The 27648-nt window shown below is 36.9% G+C and overlaps 2 protein-coding genes across 15 annotated transcripts in view; one reads left to right on the forward strand and one right to left on the reverse strand.

Annotated features, from left to right (window-relative positions):
- Positions 1-13464, reverse strand: part of mapk10 (mitogen-activated protein kinase 10) — a 64903-nt gene extending 51439 nt beyond the window's left edge. For 2 of the 9 annotated variants that reach the window (XM_058757975.1, XM_058757974.1), the window contains exons 1-2: positions 13283-13452; positions 13089-13180 (exon numbers count right to left, since the gene is read on the reverse strand). In XM_058757975.1, the coding sequence (XP_058613958.1) occupies positions 13089-13180; positions 13283-13424 (234 nt within the window). In that variant the 5' untranslated portion in view covers positions 13425-13452. The other 7 variants (XM_058757977.1, XM_058757976.1, XM_058757972.1 and 4 more) reach the window with 6 other exon arrangements.
- Positions 13465-19512: 6048 nt separating this feature from the next.
- Positions 19513-27648, forward strand: part of ptpn13 (protein tyrosine phosphatase non-receptor type 13) — an 81467-nt gene continuing 73331 nt past the window's right edge. For 5 of the 6 annotated variants that reach the window (XM_058757978.1, XM_058757980.1, XM_058757981.1 and 2 more), the window contains exon 1: positions 19513-19972. The gene's annotated coding sequence lies outside the window, so the exon portion shown is untranslated. The remainder of the gene's footprint in view (positions 19973-27648) is intronic. The other variant, XM_058757982.1, reaches the window with a different exon arrangement.

Consider the following 27648-nt stretch of genomic DNA (forward strand, 5'->3'; position numbering starts at 1 on the left):
AATGATATGAATAATTAACATCTCCCCTCACTCACAGTCTGTTCACCACTCAACTGAACATTCCTGCTACTCCATTTTCTTTTTCTCATACTGCACTGTTTTGAAGCCTTTGTGTATAGCGAGTAAAACAGGAGATAAGTGTAACTGTAAATATTATTACAATTTAAAACAAGTTTTCTATTTTAATACATTTTAAAATGTAATTTATTGCTTGTACATTACTCCAGTTTTCAGTGTCACATGATTCTTCAGAAATCAATCTAATATGCTGATTTGCATATCAGAAAACATTTCTTATTATAATTAATGTTTAAAACAGCTGTGCTGCTTCACATTTTTGTCCAAACCCATTATATATATTTTTTTGTTTGTTTTTTCAGGAGATAGTTCAAAAGAACAGGATTTATTTAGAACAGAAATATTTTGTAACATTATAAATACAGAGTTCTGGCATCCGATAGGTCTAACTCAATCTGACCTAATGACATCATTATCACATGGCACAGCTGATTGGTTCTCTCCTGTATCGGTAGCCAATGAGCTCGCTGCTCAATATTCAAATATATGACTAGTGCTTGCTGTAGCAGTTTGTAGCGTGCTTCAGAAACCCTCCACCTTCCCCAGTTCCACCTGTATAGATCTGCTATGAGGTGATTCATGTACGCCAGAGGTCCCCAACCACCGGGTCGCGACCCACTACCGGGCCGTGGAAGAATTCCTACCGGGTCGCGAGAAAGTTCTGGGGAAAATGTGTATAGATATGACGCTCTGTTATTTATTGTGCGTAAATGATTTTTCTAATTACTCTTTATTTTCGTTGTATGCGATTGATATCGAGTAGCAATTTGACGATGGTTAAATTAGTAAATAAAAGATTGCTCTGATCTGTCATATGGCTTAAACGGATCGCAGTTGATCCGTGATACGGACCAGGTCCAGACCCCACCGTTCGGCATGTGATTCGCACATTAATTTGCCAATTTACACTTTCAATCTATTTAAAACCACAAGAAGAAACGAAACAGAACTCAATTCGATACTTGCGCTGTACTCGCACACACCAAGCGGCGCACAAGAGGCGTTTCAGACACTGCGGCAAACCGAATTGATTCCTCTTTCATGTATTCATGTAGTTTATGCAGTAGAAGGCGAGCCAATGAATATCACACAAGCAACGTGCAAACTTTGCGCAATAGTTATGCCAGTGAACAGCTTAACTTCAGTCATACAGAAAGTGAAAGTAAAAAAACAGCGCATATTATCTCAGAGACAAGAGACGAATCTACTTCAACATGTGCTGATAACAGTATAAATGAATAGAGCTGTTTTAAAGACTCTATCCACAACATAGCATAAACTGAAATGCTGTGCATTTTAGGTTGCCTAGTTCCACCAGTAGGTGGCGACAACTTACCATCTTTATTTGACTCATTTACTCAACTGAGTATGTCAATGAATCATAGTCACTCAAATGATTTGTTCAAACCAAGATTCATTCAGGTGTACAACAAGTGATAATACAGTTAATTACAGTCTATATTAATGCGCTTCCTATAAACATTGGTAACCATAGTAACATACAGTTACAGTTGAATAGTACTACAGACGAAAATAACCGTCACTTTTATCGTTCCGGTCAAATATTGCAGCACAAATATTGTTAACATCTTTAATATGTGAATGCTGGGAAATGACCATGGCATAAACGGGATAATCAACGGCGAGCTGTGCATTAAACGATCTGAATGCACTTTGCGTAGGCAACCCCCCTCTGCTGCGCGTCGGGCGGTTCTTCGCCTCCACGTCGTGCATTCAAATCTTTAATGCACAGCTAGCCGTTGATTATCCCTTATATATATATATGGAATGGGGAAGGGGGGGAATGGGGGTGTTTGCATTTGTCCGTGTTTCACTCAGGCTTCACTCCATCTCGAATCGCACTCATTTTTAGTCTTGAGCAAGAGACGACATTCACGTTACATGATTTGACTGATTTTTACATAGAAAGGGCGACAGTGCACCGCATTAAAAGAAATGAACATTCATGTTTTCATAACCGCTGGCCAAATTCAAAAACAAAAATTAAATCATCTTTGAAAGCAAGGGGGCCCCCTGGTGTTTCGGGGGCCCTACGCAGCTTGCGTATTTTGCGTATAGGGAGGATCAGCTCTACTACAAAAGATTATTGGAGTATGATTTACAAGAAAATATTATTTCGGTCTCCCACATTTCTGAGAGAAAAACGTTTCGACACCAAATCTGACAATTAAATAGCCAAAATAAATTAAGGGATATTTAACCTACATGGCCTGTGCAAAACCATTTATAAAATAATGTTATAAAAGCATGAATGTGTTGTTGGGTAAGCGTTATTTTTCTTCCTGTCAAGTAGAAACAACATCTGACTGCTGCCCTGGCTGTAAATACACCACCAGCTGGATAACATCAATATTGTATAGCAGCTTACAAATATGGATCCCAATCCATGCCAACCAGCAACAATGACTGACGAAAGTGAGAGGTAAAATCTAGGAGTACGTTTCCATTCCAAAACTCCCACTAAGGCCCGTTCACACCAAGGACGATAACTATAAATATAACTATAAAGATAACTATATTAGCGTCCACACCAGCGAACGATATTGTCTGTTTATTCTAAGCGCACACTCGTCTGCCGCTTTAAATTCTCGAGCTTGAACTATATATTTATCGTTATCTTTATAGTTATCATGCTTGGTGTGAACGGGCCTTTAGACTACCTTGTGCTGCCAAAATCCCTGCAAAATAATCCACAGGCTCCATCTGGATTAGGACTAGGATTCTGAGCTGGGGTTTCAAAGTTAATCTGACAACACGTCTTTGTGTGGGGTTGATCATTAGACCGCCTGGTGTGATCAGATTATAATAATGGATTTAATGCAGCAAATTTCTTTAAAAGAACAACAGCTTGTGATCGGTGAGTTATGTAATTTATCTCCATTTTGGAACACAGGCGGCTTCAGTGCAGATTGATAGGGAATATTTTGTGATCTATCTATCAGGTTTGAATCCTTAAGACTTTCCGACCTGCAATAACATTTTAGATTAATGTCTCATAAACAGTGGGGGTGGACCACACACTGGCTATCGCTGTAATATCCCACAGCATCTTCATCTAGGATAGAGAAATAAATAAATAATCATATAAATTAAATAAGTGAATGGGACAAAAAGACAAAGGAGCTTTTAATGTTATTGCATTGAGTATGTCTACTGGATGGCCGAATTAATCTTTATGCCACAGAGAAGAAAAGAGCATGCTCAGTTGCTCACTAGGTCAGGAACAGGAAATTATCTTCCTCTCTGATCCTGTGGGTCATTTTCATTCATATCAGGGCAGTGTAATGGAAGTTAACAGCACAAAAGAAAAGCAAATTTGATTTTTATGTACTCTATAATAATAATATGTTAGGGTTTATGTACATGACATAAACACATGACATATGTGTTTTCCCCTTTAAAGATAAAAGACTGAATCTCAAAAAGAAACGGAGATCCAGTAACTCCATTATTTATAAAGCACTTGGAGAGACAAAGTAGCTTTTGAGTTTAAGTGCTTGATTCTTTCATTAACCACTCCAACTTCCTTTCAGGTCCTTGCTGACTTCGGGAAGCTACCTTTTGAGACAGCATGCTAAACGAAATAGAACCTCACAAGTGACAGACCTCTCAAAATGATTCAAAACAAAATATAAATAAAAAGTACTTCACAAAATGTTAGCGATATTATTGTCCATATTATTTATATACTATTATATTATTTATTAATATTTAGAGTCATATTTTGATTTGAATATTTATATTTATTAATATTTTGACAGTAATTTTGTTAAACTGAATTAACATTTTTATATTACATATTTTTATTTATATATATATATATATTTTTTTTTTTTTTTTTTTTTTTTTTTTTTTGGTTGTTTGTTTGTTTGTTTTTTCATCACCACATCCCCTTAGGGGCTCCATGATATTTTTATATAACTTTAATTTATTTTTATTTCAGTTTTATTTTTATTAATTTTAGTACTAGTAGCTTACTAATATTACTTCAACTTAAACTTATTTATTTCAATTTGTAATTTATATTTAAGATTTAATTTCATTCTCAGTATTTATATTTTATTTCAGCTATATTTCCAATATCTATCTATCTATCTATCTATCTATCTATCTATCTATCTATCTATCTATCTATCTATCTATCTATCTGTCTATCTGTCTGTCTGTCTGTGTGTGTGTGTGTGTGTGTGTGTGTATGTAAAATAGTTCATTTTAATTAGTTTTAACTATTTCATACTTTTCAGTACTGACAAATGAGTATATTAATGCATTTGTTTTCTTCACTGAGGTTGTCACAGGGTATTCTGGGATTTATTTCTTCACAACGGATGCTATGTTGCAATCTGGCCAAATATAGGTTTCACTAATTCGCTTGCCCATTCAGCCCTGCCAGATAATGTTAAACAAACTTGGCTTGCTGTCCGCGAAGGAGGCTCGAACCCGTAAGAACCAGTAAGAACCCCCACCCCCATGATGGTAAGATGTGGAGGAAAAAGAGAGGAATTTAGAGGAGGAGAAGGGGTGGTGGAGGGATGCCAGAAGATTTGTCGCTGGAACAGACCAATGACTGCTGCTTACATACGGTCATAGCGGTGAGAGATAAGAGACCATTCACTTGTTAGCTATGATGCCTTAGAAGCTACTCTAGTTATGGAGCTCACTGAGTGCTAATGTTTTAGAAACCACAAAACTCTCAGAAAAACAAGTGACACATCAAACTTTTTGACAGGTGCCCATGTACTTTTCTCCATAGGGTGGGAGGAGTAAATAACAAACACCGCCTACAACCAGTCAGTCAGGATGTGTCTCCTGCATTCATCATGTACCCAAACTATCTGCAGTGACTCACGAGTTTCTTAGCAACAGCCGAAACACTCAAGATGTCAATAGCAATGTTCTCCACCGCTATGACTGTGATTCTTATTATCTTGTCAGTCGCTCGTCTCACTGTACGATCTTCCTCCTTAAAACAATAGAAGAAAATGGGCTGAACGATTGAACTCACAATGGCAGATGCCTTGAGTGTCCAAAGCAAATGTCACTCACTGTTCTGTTAATATCAAATCCTCTTTTCTGTGGCAACAGCATGGTCTCTCTGGACTCAGCCAATCACAGCGCAGCATCCCTGAAGGCCACAGCCCACACAGCCAAGGAGCGTTCGTCATCGTCATGGGGGCATAGCAGCAAGATATTATCTATCTATCTATCTATCTATCTATCTATCTATCTATCTATCTATCTATCTATCTATCTATCTATCTATCTATCTATCTATCTATCCATCTATCTATCCTCTCAGTCTAAAGTTAAGGTCATCTTTAGTTTCTCTGTCCTGCTTTTAGTCTGAGCGAGTGCACAGAATGAGAGCAAAAGAGAGACCTGTTTTAACCAGCGTAATGTGTCCTCAATCTATTTTAAATGACCCCTCTGTTTGACAAGTTGCAAATAAGCCATGTTTCTGTTCTTCACAAAGCCAGAATAATGCTAATCAATCAGCACTAAAACACCAGAGTTTAAAGTTGAATTCATTTCTAAGAATCAGTATAAACTGTGTTTCACTAAATTGCTCCAAATATTGATTCAGTGTTTGCTAACTCTGATATTTCGCTTGGATTCTCAGTCACATAGGTGTGTGTATGTGTTTGCTTTTAGTCTGTTCTTTTCTGCTGTGCACCGGAGGCAAACCTTAAGTCGGCTTACAAGCATCACATAAATATGTCAGTAATTCCACACTAGTCCCATATTTCTCGTCTTTCCTTCCTCTCTCTTTCTCCTCCCCCTCTCCTGTTCTCTCTCTCTCTGTCGATGATGCTGTGGGGAACCTGAAATCCTGTCAAGTATAAGCTCTGCAGCAGCATATGCATTCAACCAAGCACTAAAGAAACACACACAACCGAATCTCACAGCTCAGAGCAGAGTGGAAGTGAATGGCCTGCAGTTACTTCAGTGAAATATTTAGAATGGCAACAGTAAATTGCTTTGAGACCTGAGAGTATAAATCAGCCTCTATAACCAGCAGATCATTTAGAACGATAGCCAAATTAAGTGAAATAAAATCTCCTTCCTTTGTGTAACTTCTTGTCCGTCACATGACAGCAGCAAACATGTGTGCTCTATTTCTCCCGATCACATAGACATAAACACACAGAGATATACAAACACAGTGACACACACCTCCTAGTGCCTGTAATTAACACACACACAAAAGTGAGAGAAAAGCAGTGAGCAGGACAGGGGGTTATCCTGGGGGAAATGACATTTGTCCAAACACTTGTTTGGATGACTATTTAGAAGAACACAAACAAAGCGCAGCGATAATAACATCTCATTAGTGTGCTGAGGCAATTAAAGTTGTCTCTTGCATAACACGCTCTGCTACTATAGGGCACAGCAAAAACATCTAAATTATTCACATTCCTGCAGTCTGATCAACGGATCCGGCCACTGGACTCATTTCAAAACACAGAGAGGAAACTACTCTAACGCTGAATGAATGACTGTGCTTCAGACAGGATTCCTGAAGGAATGTTTTGAAAAATTGTGAATCTTTTTTACTGATTCATCGATCTATCGATCTATCTATGCATCCATCCATCCATCAATCCATCATCTTTCTATCTATCTATCTATCTATCTATGCATCCATCCATCCATCCATCTATGCATCTATCATCCATCATTCCATCCATCCATCCATCCATCATCATCATCCAACTATCTATCTATCTATCTATCTATCTATCTATCTATCTATCTATCTATCTATCTATCTATCTATCTATCTATCTATCTATCTATCTATCTATCCATCTATCTATCTATCCATCTATCTATCTATCCATCTATCTATCTATCTATCTATCTATCTATCTATCTATCTATCTATCTATCTATCTATCTATCTATCTATCTATCTATCTATCCATCTATCTATCTATCCATCTATCTATCTATCCATCTATCTATCTATCCATCTATCTATCTATCCATCTATCTATCTATCTATCTATCTATCTATCTATCTATCTATCTATCTATCTATCTATCTATCTATCTATCTATCTATCTATCTATCTATATATCTATCCATCCATCATTCATCCATCCATCCATCCATCCATCCATCCATCCATCCATCATTCATCATTCATCTATCTATCTATCTATCTATCTATCTATCTATCTATCTATCTATCTATCTATCTATCTATCTATCTATCTATCTATCTATCTATCTATCTATCTATCTATCTATCATATCATGGTGAGGTTAGGGCAGCTGAGTCTTCAGTTTTTCCCAGGCAGTAAATTCTCTTGTTCATTCATTGCCTTCTCCTCCCTGATCAGCATGAGACCAAATCATACCGGACGGCAGGGGCCAACCCACTCTTCTCAAGCGCCGGCTCATTTTTCTTTCTTTTTTTTCCCCCCCTGAACTAAAGTCCAGTGCTCCCTAACATTCCTCTCTCTTCCGTTCTGTGCCTCATGCTTGCTATCTCCAAACCATAGCTATTCCACCATGTACTGTCTTGATTTAAAGAACCTAGGAGTGCTTTGCTGCCAATACACTGATCTGAAGAACCTATAATGTAACATGGAGAATTTTGAAATCACTTGATAATCATACAGCCAACTCAAAAAAATCAATACAGTGATAAGAAGAGGATTCGCAGACAGCTCTTCTGTACTCTCACTAATGCTTTGAACAGCTGTGAGTCACTTCTATTTGAATGTGAAACAAATATGGCGTCTTCAGTAAACCATACTAGGAACTGAGTGAAGGTCTATATATCTTCCTCAAAAATACAGATATATCATTTTGAATTACCTGAACAACAACAATAGCATCATTTCATTTGATAAAACTGGGTATAATCTGAGAGATAGAGTATAGTAATACAAAAACAGTAAGTGCAGATGTTCCAGTGGTTTGGCATCCCACAACTCCTGTCCACATTAATACTATCAGATAAATCCTTTGCTGACAGCTGCAGTATTCCTGGCTTTAATCAGAACTCTCTCTAAACATGAGCATGATGACTTACACTTTCTCTCATGTGTGAGAAAAATGAATACACTCCCACACACACAAACACCTATAGTCACACACCTAATAAAAGCAATTACGTGAAAATCTATTTATGTAACAGATGTGAATTCATGACATTTACACTGGTGCGTCTGGAGATTAATTTATCTGACAAAGCAATGGATCAGAGACATTAATCAACATGTTCACTTGACACTGTATAGTCAAGACTGAATCTACATTTTATGTGCTCGGCATGCTTTCATCAAAAGCAAATTACACTGGATTCAAGGTATACATTTAATCAGTTTCCCCTAGGAAGCAAATTCATGACCTTTTGGTGTTGCTAGCTCCATGCTCTATTGGTTTACTGTATTAAACAGAATAGTTTACCCAAAAAATTAACATTTTAAATCATTATTTAGTCTTGTACATACTCAAGCCTGGCACATCAAAATCTAACGACTTAATTTTAACGCTGTATCTCACACAAAGACATTATTTGGCCTCAGAAGACTTGAAACGAACCACTTTATGTGCTTTTTGTCCATTTTGGAGTGTGAATTTGACATAAAGCCAGCAACGGCAAGTCATGGGTTCAATTCCCAGGAATATATGAAATGAAGGAATGTATGCCATTAATGCAATCTTAGTTGCACTGGAATCACTGTCCACTTTTGTCGTATTGAAAGGAACAGCATAGACATTCTGCAAAATATCTCCATTTGCATTCAGCCAAAGAAATAATGTCTTATCGATTTGGAATCACTAGATCACAAACAAAATCACAGGCATTGCAATACAGACATACAGTAGCTTTGGTATATCAAATTCCAGGTATCACTCGAAAACAATAACTAGAAAATAAAAATGAACACTAATCTACGGTGACAGCCTAGAGAAGGCAACTGACTCTTAGTAGAAGTGTGTTGTTGATGCTGCTGGATTTACAACTACTGAGAAACGATCAGTTACATAAGATGAGCTCTCAAATCTTAATGATCAGCTGAAAGTAATTATATAAACAAACTGTAAGCCAATAACTGCACCATCTGTCAACTGAAGAGCTCTCATGATCAAAGTCTCATCAAATATGAAGGGGACGTAACATGAAGATAAATGATTGTTGTGCAGGATGCATAAGACTTCATACTGATACTGATATTACTTAAAGCAATATCTGCCAATAATGATGGTGATAGTTTGGATGTCTTGTTTTAAAAACAGTTCACTTCTAATTAATGTAATTTCAAACCTATCATTTTCCCCACATTTATGTAGCTAACTTGAGGTGCTAAAAGTCCTGATTAACTTTTTTCTTTGAAGTGACGGAAGGAGGTCAAACATAAAAGTGAAAGCTATCGATAAATGCATAGTGTTTTTCTCGCCACGGGCTGCTGTGCTCAATAATTTCAGAATCAATTCCAGCAGTCTCTGTGGTTTGTATCTTAAAACCATCGCCTTGCACAGGAAACATTCTCCTTGAGGCTGAAATTTCATTGAAAACCACTGATGATAAACATTATTTTACGATGCACAAAAAAACAAATGTAACGGTAAATCTCTTCACAGCTCACTGGAAGCTTGTGGGAGTTCTGACTAAAAAACCTGAAATTCTGTTGCTACAGATCATGTAGTTTGGTTATTGTTGAACAACATCTGCTTTCACAGTATATAATAAAAGATAGCGACTCATAAACAGAAAGTGAGTGCTAAAGACCTCTAGGCACTCAGAAGAGGAGCAGGTGGAGTTATGGAAAGCCACGCCCTCCTCTCGCATAATTACAATTATAATGAGCATCCTGTCAACCCACATGGCGACCAGCAAATGACATCATCAGTCATACGCCTGGACACATGCCTACAATAAGTCTTAAGATTTCATGGACGATTAATTCAGAGTGCTGATCCTTTAAAACTACTGAAAGACCCAAATCACTGGCAACAGAAAAATCATGATGGAAAATGTACATGGAAAAAAATGTTGGGGTTTAAAATCTGTAAAACTTACTAAATAGTCATAAAATAGCAGAAACATTATAATATTTTATGTAATGGAGGTGTTTGTTTTGTATTTTTTTACTGGTTTATAGTTATCTTCAGTGGTCTTAAGCCCTTAAAGGGATAGCTCACCTACAAAATGAAAATTCTGTCATCATTTAGTGAATATGACTTTCTTTCTTCTGTGGAACACAAAAAATATTTATTTATTTATAGCATTATATCAATTGCATGTGCTCTTTTAGATACGATGAAAATTAATGGTGATCACGGCTGTCAAACTAAATTGTCAGGGAATAACAACTTAATTTAAGCCTGTTTCTCAAAGAAAGCTATGCTTCAGAAGACTTGGAATATAGTGCACGGTTTTATGCTTTTTATTGTGCTTTTTTTTGTCCTTTTCAGAGCTTGACAGCCCATGGTCCCCATTTACTTTCATAGGAGCGTGAACAATCTTATTTCCATGGATAAAAGAAAGTCATACTGGTTCAGAACAACATTAGGGATGCCAGAATTTTCATTTTAGGGTGAACTGCCCAAAATATCAAATGCTTTTATCAAATGTTCTTCTTTTATCAAATCACTATATTTCAAAAGACATTCAACTTATTAATAAAGCCTCTTACAAAACAATGACCTTAAGAAAGATCTCTGAAAACTCGCCCACGCATGGCATGAGTCAAGAACTTCACTGAATCTTTCAAACATTGACATTAAAAAGTGTCGATAACAGCAGATTGGTAATGTTGATACCATTCCAATAACACTGCGTTCGCTGGTTAGCACAGACATCATCTACAAACTCATTACAAATGGCTTTGGCCTGTGACATGCTGAATTTAGTTTCATAATGTGGGCCTGCGATAGAAACATTACAACACTGAGATGGCTTAACCAGGGTCCACTAATCCCAACCACAATCAACCAGAGACTTCAAAAGATAAAATATTAAGTGGGACTGTTCTTTGGCTGTACAGCAGGAACTAAAATTATGACTTTGCAATCCCACAAAGCTTGTAAATATATATATATATATGACATTTAGAAACATGTCATTTTTTTATTTTTGACCAGGAAACACAGCACAATGCTATAAATTGTAATATAAACTGTAACTAGCTATACAAAACACTATTTGCTTTCCAACGATTGTGGCACATAAAACAAGATCCACAGAGAAGTTTACTGATCCAACATGAATGCAAACAATAGCTGAATAATCACACAAACACACAAGGAAGTCAATAAATATTGATAAGTATAACAAGTTTAACCCTGTTGCAGTGAACTGCATAACTGGATGGGTTAAGCATCTATTTACAATAAACTATTCAAGTAAAAGAGTCTATCAATGAGGCAAGTCCTTGAAAAAACAAAGACAACTCCCTAGGAGCGAGGTCAGTTTGCAGATAGGGATTGTTTGCTGAACCAAGGCTTCACTAATTCATTCCTAAAATTACTCTTTTAATCCTAATCAAAATGTGAGCACACCTGGAGAATATGAGAAGTCAGATGATCACGACAACCTCTGACACTAAACCGTGGGCTGAATCTAACCGGGGCACCCAGTGCTATGTGGTTTAACAATATACAGACACAATGGAACAGGCTAATTAGCCATATGGGGTCTTTTTAGGGGGCTATGGATGATTGGTCCATGGACGTCCCTCAGTATTATGTACTGCGCCGTGCCAGACCCTGCAGTAATTGGCTCATTTTAACTGAGTCTTGATGTTTAAAAGCCATATTGTGCCATTGTATTTAAAGAAAAGCATGCTTAAAGTGCCATGTAACATTTCAGCACAGGTCAGTTCACCAGTTTTGAAAAATGCATAAAAAATAAGCATCGAAAGCCTAAGTGAAGAGGAGTGATAACATAACTCTTTGTTTAATATAGTTAATATAATTCATTTTTTAAGCTATACATTACACAAATACTTCCAGGTCATTTTGTATATGTAATATAATGCAATAATAAATGCAGAGCAATTGTATTTCACGTCAAGAATATATTTGAATGCACTTTTGCATTTTTAATAACTTTTGAGACTGTTATTCCATGCAGGCTTATGAAAAATGATGCACTAAAGTGCATGAAAACGTCACATTCTGTTTATTTCAAACCAGAAACCAAAAAAATTGGCCTTAAAAATTCAATTTGATCTTAACATTGTCTTCCATCATGGGCCACAAACATAAATCTGATATCATCTAAAAATGTATTAGTGTTTCATGATATTTTAATTGTAATTTAATAATGAATGTATTCAACCATAGGTGGCAATGAATCAAAGCACCGCAAGATTTTATATATATATATATATATATATATATATATATATTTGCTTTATCATGTTTAGTACCATATACCCACATTTAAAAATAAATAAATAAATAAAAATAAAAAACAGCTGGGTGCATCATTACCATATGCCCCATCTCAGACTCCATTAAGAACTGGTTTATGCATATCAAGTGCAAGAAGTAGTATCAAAATATAGAATTAAAAGTCTTAAACTGCAAAAATTAGCCCGATTTTACCTCTTTAAGTAAAACTAGAACGTTATATTGGACTTAAAAAGCCTATAAAGCCTACAAAAAGGCTTATATATTGACCAGTTATGGCATGCATGTCATTGTTGTGACTCCAGATTCTATCAGTCCATATTCTAACAAAGGCCTGCCGTCACTGGAAACAGGACATATGATGCAGGACTGCGAGTGATGCAGGGAAAACATGGATGGATGTGCGCTCACACGCTCAGATCCGGTAAACACCGGAGAAATCCTGCCGCTTAGAAATCGTTCTCGCGCGCACCGACGGTCGTGACTGATCATTTATTTTCCTTTGCCACAAAGGCATCGACTTCATTAACCTTCAAAGCGATCAATATTCATCACCCCACCCTTCAGGTTCCCGCATCAACATCTCCCACCACCGACCGAACGACCGACCTACCATTCCGTGCCAGCTGCCCGTCCGACGATCCCGGTCCGGTGACAGTCCAGTCCTGTTCAAAACATCCCGGTACGCGACGGATTTAAAGACCACTGTGAGGACGAATCAAACAGATATAAAGAAAAAAAGGCAGATGAAACAAAAAGAGAAGGATTAAAGCCTGAGTTTGCGATGCTGAATCACTGCGCGCTCACCATTGTGCTGCAGGATGCTGCCTGTACCATTACGGATCCTACCAGCGTACGGATGGAGAAAGTGGGGGGGGGGTGCGGGAGACGGGTTGCCGTAGCAACCAGAGGGAGCACAAGATGACGTCAAAGCCGAGAACGGTCTCATAGGAGTGAGGAGATGGAGAGGAGCGGCGCTCTGATCTCGCATCTGTAGATTGGTGGGCTTTGGTGCACATGACCGCCGACTGCGTGTTTGGAGGCGGGCAGAGAGAAAGCGGACAGCATCACAGAACATTCGATTCATTCCATTTCGGTCTAATGAATCAGTTCAAATGAATCGATTCATTGATTCGTTCTAGTCGTGAATCAAAAGTTAGCCCAAAACCTAGGACTTTTAACGGCAACATAAGGTAGCCTAATTAATATAATAATAATAACAATAATTAGCAACATTAAGCGCCTCTAAAACAAACAAAGACAAGGAAATTAACTTGGCATGCAATAACGTGTTCTTTAAATAAATAAAAAATATATGTTTTTATTGTGTTCTATTGTAGCCTATTATTTAATCAAAACAACCCAACTGCAGTTTGATTGATATTAATTGGAATGCAGGATTTAAAAAAAAACATGAAAAAAAAACATTTCTGTTTTTGCAAAAGAACTCTTCAGATAGACAGATATATAGATATATTCATTATGGATTACGAAGTTTTTCAATTATGTAAATTATGGTTTGCCACTAAGAGTTTAAGTTTACGTAAAATAATTTTCCAACGTGCTCGAATAAATAAAAATGTCAAATGTTGCGTAATTTATCATTTCAACACGTTTCTACCCCAAGTGTCTCATATAGTCTAGCCAGCGCAAATGCTTTGAATTACAAAGAATCGGTTCCAACGAACGATTCATTCACGAATCGCACATCACCAAGTACTTCTGGACCTAAAAACACTGCACTCTGAGAGGCTAGTTGAAATTAAAATAATAATTGTTTATTGATGTATATCCAAATTATTTTCATTTCCCAGAGATAATAAACACATTTCTGGCTCATCTGTTTTTTTGTTTGTTTTTAAATCAGAACAAATAACATTTACATTTATGCATTTAGCAGAGGCAAAAATTTTTTTAATAAACATAACTTTAAAAATACTTACCACACCTCCCAGCAGAGTTCTTCTTCTTCTCCTTTTTCATTGTTTATTTTTCCCAGGCAGTGAAGTTGCAACTGAATTTGGCTAGAAAGGTAGCTGACTGAAATTACAAGTAAATTATATCATAAGTGTGCGTTGTGATCTGTTCACTAACTAAAAAGCCTCCAGGTGCAGTATTGTCACTAGAGCTGTGGTTAGATTGACTGGCAGCCCCAATTCTCAGCCAAGCTGTCATCGTTCTAAACGTTTAGAGCAATGTCAAGTGGCAGAACATGCTGAATGTGCAAGATCCTCTGGGCGTCTCCCTCACAATTACACTCCTGCCTCTCTGAGTATATTGCTATAATCATACCAGCCCTCATTTGGGACTGTCTATCCAGCCTATGCCTAACAATGTCCTTTGCTCCCTCTCAAACATTCACACCTCAAGGCCTTTAGTGAATCCAGGGCTCAGCTGTGAATGATATTGTTGCATATTAAATAAAATGCTACATTGAAATGATACATTGAACTTGCAATACTGTCTTGCATTTTGTTGCATCTGTAAATATTGACAAAGTCTGCATTTGTGCCTTTTAGCAGATAAATACCCCACAATGACCGCGCCAGAGTAAAGTGTTCCACTTTGAAAATCAAGAGCACTCGAGAAAATCTTTACGTGACATCATTATGGGAATTATCGACTTACTCTGCAGACATTGCCAATACTGTGCAGAGAAAGTTATGAGGCTGTTTACATATATAATCAATCCAAATAAACACAACTATGTTTAACATTTAATCTCCTATATTGTTGAATTTCCATCCAGATGCAGGATTTGCTTTACACACTAAGAGAGCTGTGTTACGCTGCAGAGTGGCAAATAGAAAGGCTTTCTGTGTTATCAAGGAGAATCAGATACATATTTCATGATCGTCGGAGAACATTCATCTTGATGGTGGTGAAACAATTCAGAGGCCTTCTATTTAAACATATTATTTATTCCACACACACACACACACACACACACACACACACACAAATGACAAACTGGAATTCATATTTGAGTATAAGTGAATATTATATAATTTTTGATAAACAACACATTAATAAAACTCTTAAAAATGATCGGTACTCCCACGCAAAGAGCAATGACTTTTTATAATGACAGTATTATTCCACTAGGGGGCGGGTTTTACATTATAAATGCAAAAGCAACCAAACCCTCAGTGGAAGGAAGCCATTAAAGCTGAATTACTTCCTGACAAACTGAGAATTGACCTCTAGCTATTGAAAACCAACTTTCAAGCGCTGAGTGATGTTGATAAGATAATCATAAGACTCTTATGTTTCTCAATTTATCTTTTAGGGGAGAATTCTCTCTAAATAACTTATAAAATATGCATATGTTGCTAGTAAAAGTCGTTTATTTAGGCAGCTGTGGCCTTTACCACTGCATATTGCTACTACTATACAGAACACTATAAAGTATACTGAACATATTTCAATATAAACCATCAACCATTGTCAGTGTAATGCATACAGTTGCTGATGATGACCAGCTCATGGTGCAGACACGGAAATATACAAATGTTTTTTGTTACTCTGCCTCTGAATAGAATAACCACATTCTGAGTTCTAAAGTTGCTGTTTACATATACATCTGGAATCTGGTTCACTGTTTCATATATGAATACATTAGGTTGTTTCCTAATTACCTCATGTTGCATATTTTACAGTTTGTGCAGTGTTTGATTTCAACATGACTAAACCAGATGGCTGGGGGTCTGTAAGATTTTTAAATATTTTTCAAAGAAAACTCCAATGCTCACCATGGCTGCATTTATTTGATAAAAATATTATTACTTTTTTTATAACTTTTTCCATTTTATATACACACACACACATGAACATACATATATACAGACCCCAAACTTTTGAACAGCGGTTTTGAAGAATATACATGTGTGTGTGTGTGTGTGTGTGTGTATATATATATATAAAGAATTTAAGAAAATAAAATTATATGAAATTTAAAAATATTTTATAAAATTTAGTTAATTGAAAATCTCAGGTAAACTAAAAAAAATATGCTTAATTTAATTAGAATTAACTAATTTTACTTTTTTATATACTAATTTTACAATTTCATAAAAATAATTTTAATATGACCTAAATTAATAAACAGGGTTACAAAAATGAATGTAATTTTTAAGGGTAAGATCAGGGAGAATTTTGATTTACTTCGTTAAACTAAACCATATAATCTAAGACAGTCAGTGGCTTATGTTCGGTCTGCAAGCTACTGCATAAATCTGGACTTTAAACTTGGAGTTCTGCTTCTTATGTAAAGTATGCATACAGTATGAATCATACAGTATATATGTGATCAGAGAAATTAAACTGTATTTAGCTTCTGCCTTCAACTGAGCCTTTGGGGAGCAAAATAACAACATTTAGTTGCTACAGTACTTACAGCCTTCAGAGTAAGAAACAAAATGCATTTATTTATATAATTATTGAGTCTCTTTGGGACAAGCTGTTTTACTCAGGGCCCTCAGAGGTGTAGCAAAAGTGCAAGAGGAAGCATATTTGCAAAACCAGGGCAAGCAATTACCAAACCCACCAATCTAGTCTGTCTTCCCCTCCTCCCCTTTTCCTTTCCGGCATCCCCACAGAGGTTTTAATGGCCTGGTCTGGAGCCAGGAGCGCTCTGTGCTGCTATGCCCTGTAGGTACAAACCTCCAAAGCCCTGGATAGAGAAAGCCTGCTGTCACTCACTGTTAAGTCATGGTGGAACATTTGCAGACATCATAAACAAATAAAATCCATACAGACAAGGAATCTCCTATTCTCTAAATGCCAAAGGCCTACAAAGAGATAACAAGGGAAGCTGTTAATTTGTATAAGAAAGAACCTTTCTTAGTGGCCTTGATTCTGAAAAGGGCATGTTTAACCACAGGTTATCGTCGTTCTAAACCCCTCTAAAGGTACATTTCACACTTGTAGTTTAAAAGCGTGGTTGGCACTGCTTTTTACCTGGGGTTATGCTTTTGCACTATTAACCCCGCATTGTGCTGTCAAACTTGTGCAATGTGAAGCAATGCAATGTTAGTATGTTTTACGTTTAGATGCAACCAGTCATGTGCCTCATACCGTTGTTTTGGCGTTTGAGAGGAAAATGTCAAATAGTGACAAAAAACATTGAATTGAAGTGATAAAGAGGCTTATTTCTTACCTTTATTGTCCAAAAAAAATAAAATAAAATCATCACTGCTCAAAAATCCTGGATATCATGACAGCTCTATACATTACTGTTAAAAAAAAAACAAATTCTATGAAGATTAATGAAATTTTAACACACTGTTGCATTGTTGTATTGCAATTCCATGCACATCCTGTCCCATATTCCTCATCTAATTCTTCATAATCCTGCTCCTCAGGGCCCTCTTGTTCAGTCTAACCGCCACCTCCTTTTGCCCCACTTTTTGGAGGTGGGCACATCAGGCCCGAAAAAACAAAAATCTAGCAGTCTGTTTTAAAATAGCACTCATTCTGCTTCTCTCCGGATTCTGTTTTGGAGGAAGAAAATGTCAGTGTTGTAGCACGGTACCTCGGAGTGACATTTGGTTCATCTATACCCTGCTATTTGTGGCCTGAAATGCCGTTTTTCCCCTGTTAGTCATATGAGCAGTGCTAACTCACTGTTTCTCTTGCACACACCCTTTCTTTCCTACAAAAACGAACCATCAGCCATGTTATTCCATTATGTTCGAAAATACTTTTTCATAACCACAGATATGTTTTAATGAAATTATTAAAGTAAAATAAATCAGAGCAATATGTTTGCAACAACCTATAACCTCTTGCAGGGGTCAAATGCAGGCATGTATGGTGATCCCTGCTGCTCCAGGTGAAGTAGGAAGCTCTGCTCAAGTTTAAAGAAAGACTTCAGGGTCAATTGCGGCACAGGGTGAGGGAAAGGAGCGTGAAGGGGAGGGGATGGGAGACGGGATGGGAGGAGGAGGGGTGGAGGTGGAATTCTGTGGTTGGAGTACTAAACTCTCATTCCTCTGTAGCTCTCAGGCAACACACGGCAAGCATGACTGACCCCAGAACAGAATTTCAAGCAGAACAAAACACTGTAAGGTGTAACAAAACCTGCTCTCTCTTAATGGGTGGTCAGACAGGCATCAATTATTTAATGATATAATTTCATGATGATACAGGATTTGATTTTTCACAATATAAAAAAAAAAAAAAGATTAATAATATTATTAACAAATTAATAATAAATGTTACATTTTTGTTATTTAGATGACCTTTATGCATTTATATTGTTTAAGATTTTTCAAAGGCCAAACATCATCATGCTCAGACTGAATATAATATTTAGTTTCAAAATTAATATAATTAAATAATCCTGTAATTTTAGATTTTATTATTATTAGATTTTTATTTTTAGATTTTTTAATTTTAATTTTTACAAATGTTTTATTCATTTTGTTATGTTTTTGTCATTTTTATTGTATTATTATTTTTTAAATATATATATAGGTTTTATTAAGTTACAGTTTTTCGTTCTATGTTTTAGTTTTAATGATTTTAGTATCGCCTTGGCAACTAGCTAATATAAAATAAGTTTATACACTGAAAAAAATGCTTTTCTTACGAAACAAGCAAAATAATCTGCCAGTGGGGTAAACAAAATAATCTTGTTTTCTGTTTAAAACAAGATTATTTTGCTTGTTTCGAGCAAAAACTTAATTTTGACTTGTTTTTGAAAAAGTTCTGTATCATATGCACAGTTTAAGTTGAAATGATGCATTTTTCCTAATTTATTTTTTAATGAAATCACATTTTCAACAGATTTGTTGGTATCTGGGTGTGTGGTAACATTAGGCCTGGCCTTATCGCTTAATATGCAAATATGTGGGTATTTAATGAGATTGCATCATATTTAAAAGTTTAAAGGGGTAAGGAAAATGAAAACCTGCACGCAAACACGCAAATTTCTTCTTCATATGTTTTGTTTTTGCTGCGTTACATATCTGGGTAACAACTTTCCGTGGTATTTTCCTCCCAGTTGAGGAGAGTTTCTATAGAGACGCCTCATGTTGCTGGTGTGACGGTTCCTGCTCCAGTGGAAAGTAACCAATGAGCGGCAGGAGTGCGGGTGTCTGGTTACTCCCTCTCTCCAGCGAGCAGGAGGGCTCACAGACGGAGGCAGAGATCTGAACCTCTCGGGCTGGAAGGGTGACTCGGCTTCCCAAAGGAACCAAAGACGCGCTGCCCGTTTTCAGCCGCGTTAAGATCATTTCAGTTTACGTGCAGGGTGCACGTTTTTACGCATTATTCTTTAAGGAGAAACCAAGGAGTGCGGGTTACCTTTTTTTTTTAAATGGAGATCATGGACTTTACGTTCGAAGTAGTTCTTATGAAGTAAAACCTGTTGCCAGTTCGACCCGAGCTGGTTTTCCATTTCAGGTTTGCTGGTGGATGTGATGCTGGACTCTTGTTTGCGCACTGGCTGGTAGTTGGAGCGAAGTTTGAAGTTGTAGGCCACTTATTTGAGAGGTAAGTTTATGTTTTAACATCAATGCTTTCTTGAGTTTGATGCTGCTGCTTGCAAAGTTTACCAGCGTTTATATTGCTCTATAAACCGCGCAAGTAGCTTTGCGCTGGCCATGAGGCACCAGGCTTTGGATTAGGAGAGCTTTATGTGTATATTCGAGCAGAAATGCGACTTTTATTCGAGTTTTATCATCGCAGACTACAGAAAATTCCAAGAAGGCGTAATGTTCGTAAAATATAAGCGCTGCAATTACAAAATATGTCAAATGTTGCACAGTGTTGGATGGTGGAGCAATTTGGAAGTAACCGCAGGTGTTTAACTTGTATCTGATGAAGGCCATTGGTACACTTGAGCGATAGTTTTGTGGCTTTAACATATAGTTTTAGTCACTAATATTGAAATGAACGACTTTTGTTTGTTTATTTGGTAGAATTATTGAGGAAATGTCGCTGTTTTGGCTCCTTTTTGTAGCATGACCACCAAACCATCACATTACAGGTCTAGTGAACCCTTTAATGGGGACTTTTTAGTTATAAAAGTTAAAAAGAATGTAGTCTTAACACAAAAGTGCAATGAAGAAAATACAAATTTGATGACAATTATACATGTAAACACCATAGTACATGAATGTGGTAATGATGAATATTGTGATTTCCAGGCCTAGTTTTGTGCTGCTTGTCAGCATTTCAGTGGATTATTCAATGGATTATTACCTGACATAAAAATCCCAATCTCAATAAAATCACTTTTATCAAATCCGGTAATCACAAATGACCTGAAAGTAATGTAAAAAGTGTCATTTCAGTACCAAAATATCATCACAGACCATTACCAAGCTACATTACCACCACAGTACACTCTTAAAAATAAAGGTGCTTCACGATGCCATAGAAGAACCTTTATGTTTCACAAAGGTTCGTTGTGGCGAAAGAAGGTTCTTCAGATTATAAAAAGGTAAGAAAGAGATGGTTCTTTAAAGAACATTTGACTGAACCAAAAATGGTTCTTCTATGGCATCGCTGTGAAGAACCTTTTGAAGCACCTTTATTTTTAAGAGTGTACTTTTTAGAAGATTGTACTTTGCTTTTTATATCCTAATGACCACATCATCAGTTTGAGAAAGCTCTCATCCTCAGATCCACTTGGGCTCGCCAAAGCTGTCATTTGAGAGCTAAAACTTGTCATTTTTAGTCTGTTTATATCTCACGATGCCACTCCTGATCTAATGGCATGAGAAACTGTCTCTTTCCAGTCTAAACATGAGCAGTTCTTATGAAATTGCACCGTGTGGTTTGCAGTTCACAGAATTAGCAGTAAAAGAGAAGCTTCTTGCGCAGAGGAATGTTCCTGACAGTGAGGGTGTCTGATTCATCCAGCCATAGTTATAGGGGCCAATACGAGTTCTTGTTTTCTTTTGTGCAGTGGTCCGAAGGTTTGTTTTATCCTCCGCGCCGAGCTAAATGGATCTTTTGTTTCAGGTCTCCATTGCAGTTCATGCATTTTGGCGCTGCTTACATCTGGGTTGTGCGAATATGGCTTGGTTATCTTGCCTACAGAAACGTCTCCAAGTTTGTTTGTGCAGGACAGGAGATGGTTCAGACTTTGACAGTTCAGTCTTTCAGTTTTAGCCTGTGTTTTGAGCACTTTGTTTTAGACGGAAATTGGAAGGATGTGAAAGTAGGCCGACGGTGAAATCGGTTTACCTACGTCCAATGGATGAGGTCACCTTTGGCTGTCTGAATCCAGCTGCTATGTATTTTGGTGAGCTGTGAGTCTGTCAGATGGATTATGGTGCTTATTATATGATGTAACAGCCACTTGGATGGTGCATTTGACAGGTGACTTGAGGGCAAGAAAGGGCGTGAGTGCTGGTTTGTGTGCTTGTAATGCGTTTGTGTAAATGTTTATTCAGTTTCCTAACATTTGGCTGAACGGGAAGCTTCTGTAGGAGACTTTGAGAAAGTGTCACAACAATCTTGGTTGTCATCTGGTTTCACAAAAAGAATAACATAAGTTTCAAGTTATTTTAAGCAGCTTTGTGTCCACTGGTTTTTCCACTCTAAGTAGATCTTTCTCGCTAGATTGCGAAACGAGTTGAACGGAAGTCTCGGTTTTGATGGCTGCCTGGATCAAACCCCACCCTCACACCTTTGATGCTAATTCTGCTCCTTCAGCGTGTTATTTTGTTCTGGCCTGTCTCCACTGAGGAAATTCCATCTCTGCTGAACCGCAGTTCAGTGCGCTTTTACACGCCAGGCGCGCACAGCTCAGGTTTTTAGTTTGGCTAAATTCAGTCATCTATGTGAGGTGTTTTTCTGAACAGCACTTTGGAAAGTGCATTTGCAATCTCTTTTGCACTCTGCTTTGTGCTTATTCTGAGAAAATGCTTTTAAAAGCATTTTCATCTTTATGTTCTACAGACAGATTTAGTTTTCTGTTCTGAGTCAGCGCTGATGCATATTTTTAATGATGTCTTGGGATAAATGGATTCTTGAGCACAGAAATAAAGCTTTAAATGTTTTATAGAATGATACTGTTGAAAAGTTTAGGGTCGGTAGTTTAAAAAAAAAGAAGAAATTACTGTTTTTGTTCAATAAGGATGCATTAAATTGATCAAAATTTAGATTTTTGTTACAAAAGATTTCAATTTCAAATATATGCTGTTCTTTTGAATGTCCTATTCATCAAAGAAACCTGAAAAAAAGTCAGTTTCCACACAAATATTAAGCAGTACAACTGTTTTCAGTGTTGATAGTAATATTAAATGTTTCTTGAGCAGAATATTAGAATGATTTCTGAAGGATCATGTGACTCTGAAGACTGGAGTAATGATGCTGAAAATTCAGCTTGCATCACAAGAATATATTATGTTTTAAATATATTCAAAAAGAAAATGGTTATTCTAAATTGTAATATTTCACAATATTACTGATTTTACTGTATATAAAAACATTTTTTTAATTTTTTATAAAAAAGTGTTTAATCAAATAAATGGAGCCTTGGTGAGCATAGTAGACTTCTTTCAGAAATAAATAAATCTTACAGACTGCAACTTTTTAAAAATGTTTGATTTGACACAAATAACTAGACTTCAGTTTTTGTGTTAACCTGATGCAAAGGTGATGTGGGTGGCTGCCAGCATGTTCCTGTGTTGTTGCTAGAGTTAACTTTCTTTTCTTGTGTTGTGGTAAACAAGGCGTGCAAAGTAAGCTTTATTAAAAAAATAAAAAATTCATCCTGTTTTGGGATTGTAGCTTTTTTTTTCCTCCTGGATGCTTCACATATTTTGGGTTTTTCCAGGATGGAAACTTATTGAAAGCTGGTATAATGTGCATTCTACCAGTATATTCAAGTCAAACCGGGATGTTGTACCGAGCACAGCGTGTAGTACCTTTGGCCTACGCTCAACACATGGCGGACATCAGTGCATCTGACCCAGAGAAACAGCCACGAGTGGGCAGTTTTATTCCGGAGGCCTCTGGTTTTTCTCTAGAACACTACTTTAGAGTCTTAATTACTGATCACACCATTGGGAGAAGAAAAAAAGGCTGTAGAAACCACCCACCCACACTGGTCTGGGATTAGAGCCGCCCTATGTGAATTGCAAACTGTACCATGATAAAATGAATTGCAAAACTGATATTAAATCAGAATTAAGGGGAGGATCTAGCAAACATTGAATGTAGAAATGGTTTTGACATTGAAATAGATTGGGAAGGGTGGAAGTATTAAATATATACACAGACACCGATATATATATATATATATATATATATACATATACATATATACACACACACACACACACATATATATTAGAGGTCGACCAATAGTGGATTTTACCGATAGCTAGGTTGGACCACACTGGCCGATACCGATTAATCAGCCGATAGTTTTCAAAATGGATACTGAAAGAGAGCTAGTGCTTTACTATTAAAAAAAAGCAGCAACAGTACTGAACCATACTTTGTAAATGAATAAAAATATTAATAGTATTTACTATACTGATCATTAAAGCTATTTCATAGTTTGCTAATGTTAAAAGGAGAAACTTTAAAAATTTAAAAATGTAGCCTATTAGTAGCTAATAGTGAATGTTGAAATGAAAACACTCTAACAAGGAACAATACTTCTACAGGTTTCATTAATGCTACGAATGGACTCTTATTGTTAAGTGTTACCATGTAATTTCAACAATCACGCTTAAAGATGGCCATCTTTAAATATCTACACAAGGCCATAGCATTAAAATTACATACATATGGATATTGTATGTGTACTCACACACTTTATTTGCTTCTATTTTTTAACACTTGATAATTATGTAATCAAAAAAAAAAAAAGTTACTCACACATCGGGCAAAAGCGCAGCGCTGCGTCTAGGAGAACTCAGAGGTATCACACACACACCAGACGCTTTGCGTTCAAATCAAGTGGCGGTCTAAAACAAAACCAAACGGACATAAGTTTGCTTCAAGAATGAACAATGTGGCATGGTGTTTAAAAAAAACAGAGCAAGCGGAAAGAGAACGCGCGATCTGTATTACAGCTCTCTATATGAAGCATACAGACTTTATTAGAGCCACAGAAAGACAAACGTTTTGCTGAAAAATGCACAATACATAATTTATAGCCTAGGGTGAAGTCATTATACATTCACAATGATTTGGGACAAATATAATGTAATTTAATAGAAAACTATGTGAATGGCGCTCTGTTCCGCGGCAGGCTTTTCTGTCGGCTGTATTTAAATGCGCGTCTTGAGTTTCCCGCTCTGTGCAGCGCGCAGTGTCACGTGTCAAAATAAACAACACGTGTTGTCAGTGATTTCCGCCTCTAGAGGCCGCTCTCGTACTGTATAATGCCAGCGGACCCTTCTCAGCCACTCCAGCAACGGTTGCAAACCGGAAAACTATCGGTATGGATTTTTGCCGATACCCGATAGTTGTGGCAATCAACTATCAGTGCCGATTAATCGGTCGACCTCTATAACATACATACACACACACACACACACACACACACATACACATACACATACATACATGGCCAAAAGTATTGGCTCTGATACATGGCCAAAGAAGGCTCTGAAAATAAACTTGCATTATTAAAAATGAAAATGGGGGAAAATCTCATTTTGAAATAGTTTTTCTCAAATACACGTTGGACACAATTATTGGTACCCCTAGAAATTCTTATGAGTAAAATATCTCTGAAGTATATTCCCATTCATATTTACAATTTTGAGCACACCAGCATGATTATGAACATGAAATTATCCAGCCATGGCTTCCTGTTTCACAGAAACATAAATAGGAGGGAAAACAAAGGCCAAATTCCCTTAATCATCCATCACAATGAGTTAAACCAGAGAATATAGTTCTGATGTGCAGCAAAAGATAATTGAGTGTGTGTCTATATCGTCCTAATGCACGGTGAGAAGGAGAGTTTGAGTGGCTAAAGACTCTCCAAGGACCACAGCTGGAGAATTATAGAAAATAGTTGAGTCTCGGGATCAGTCAAACAGCACCTACATCACCACATGTTGTTCGGGAGGGTTTCAAGAAAAATTCTCCTAGCTCATCCAAAACCAAACTCCAGCATATTCAGTTATCAGACACGACTGGAACTTCAAATGGGACTGGCTTCTATGGTCAGATGAAACTAAAAAATGAGCTTTTTAGCAGCAAACACTCAAGATGGGTTTGGTGAACACGGGGATAAAAAGTACCCCACGTGTACAATGAAATATACTGCTGTATTTTTGATGTTGTGGGCCTATATTTCTGCTGGAGGTCCTGGACATCTTGTTTAGACACATGGCATCATGGATTCTATCAAATACCAACAGATAAAAAATCAATAAGTGACTGACTCTGGTAGAAATCTTATAATGGGCCATGTTTGGATCTTCCAACCGTACAATAATCCAAACACAAAACTCAAAATCAACACAAAAATAGGTCACTGAGCACAAAACCAAGTTTCTGCTGGCCATTCCAGTCCTCTGACCTGAACTCTATAGAAAATGAGTGGGGTGAACTGAAGAGAAGAAGCACCAACATGGAGCTGGGAATCTAAAGGGTCTGGAGTGATTCTGGATGAAGGAATGGTCTCTGATCTCTTGTCAGGTGTCTCTAACCTCATCAGGCATTATAGGAGAAAATTTAGAGCTGTTAAACTGGCAAATGGAGGTTTCAAAAAGTATTGAATAAAAGGGTGCCGTTAATTGTGGGCAATGTGTATTAGAGAAAAACATTTATTTCATAATTATATTTCCCCCCATTTAAAGTTCTTATTATTAGGGATGCACCGATACCACATTTTCCAGTACTCGCCCGAAACCGATACTTTTATTTTTGGTACTTGTCGATACTGAGTACCGATACCGATATTTTCATTGCATTTGTAAGTTTTTTTTAAATATTGGGTACATAAACCAAAAGAGTATGTATAATGTTAGTTGGTTAACTTAATTTATCAAATAGATACAGTCAAACCAAAATTTATTCAGACACCTTCAACATTTCTCACATTATCACAGTTTATTCGCTATAGTTTATAGTAGTAAAATATGACAAGAACTCAAGAGTTAAACTGTGTCAGAACAAATTCAGATCGATAATATCAGATAACTTTGATAGAAAGGTATGTGATGGATTACAATCAACCAAAATTATTCAGACAGCTGTTAGTATGACAATATTTACACAACTATCAATACTTTGTCAGGCAACCCTTAGCTTTAATGACAGCCTGTAGTCTCCTGGGCATGCTGTCAACCAGGTTCATGCAAACCTGAAGTTCAGTTTTTTTCCCAGACTCGGTCTGAATAATTTTTGGTTCCAAATTTGTATCAATTTTATTGGTAGTCCACTGTATGAAGAATTTTTGGATATAATATGTCACAGTTTACTTTATTTTGCTATCCTCACTTACATAAATGAACTATAGTGTCCTGCACCCACTAGTATAAAATATCAAAAATGTATATTTGGTCTCTGAATTTTTGGTTTGACTGTATATCCTTCGGTTATTTTCACACTTAATTATGCACATTAAAATGTATTTTACAAGTTTTTGTTACTTTCACTATTCATTTTTTTTTTGCTCTATGGTACATCTTTAATTCAATTGCATTAGAGCTGCTAAAATCACGCGTTTTGCTGTAATAATGCAGGGAACCATAAATCTCCTAACTGTGATATTTTCAGGAATAGAAGTCGCGCTTTTCTTTCTAATGCAGAAACACTCATGAAGCAAGCAAAACATGCACAACGCGCGCACGTATTTGTACTGGTGCAGAATGAGAGGGACAGTACAGCCTAGCGCATTTCACACAGGCTGCTAGTTTCACTTTCGCCAGAAAGTCGTGTATGCTTAAGGTTGAAAATAAATTATTTATTTTATAGTGAATGCCCCTATAAATTTTTATATTTACGATTCAGTTTTAATCCAAGTGATGCATGCTATGTGAGCGAACATCAATAAAAATCACAGAAGTGTGTCTCTCTCTCCCTCCGTCCCTCCCTCCCTACCGTTAAGTAACTTGTGCATTGTTTTGCTTACTTGTTTTTGACACATCCGACCGAACTACAAACGTTCCAGTGATGTCTGTGAGAAAAGTATATTCACTGGACAAGCTCGCGCATCTGCGCCGCCGCCCGCTCAATCCACT

Source organism: Onychostoma macrolepis, chromosome 21 (genome assembly GCF_012432095.1).
Source record: "Onychostoma macrolepis isolate SWU-2019 chromosome 21, ASM1243209v1, whole genome shotgun sequence".
Classification (NCBI taxonomy): domain Eukaryota; kingdom Metazoa; phylum Chordata; class Actinopteri; order Cypriniformes; family Cyprinidae; genus Onychostoma; species Onychostoma macrolepis.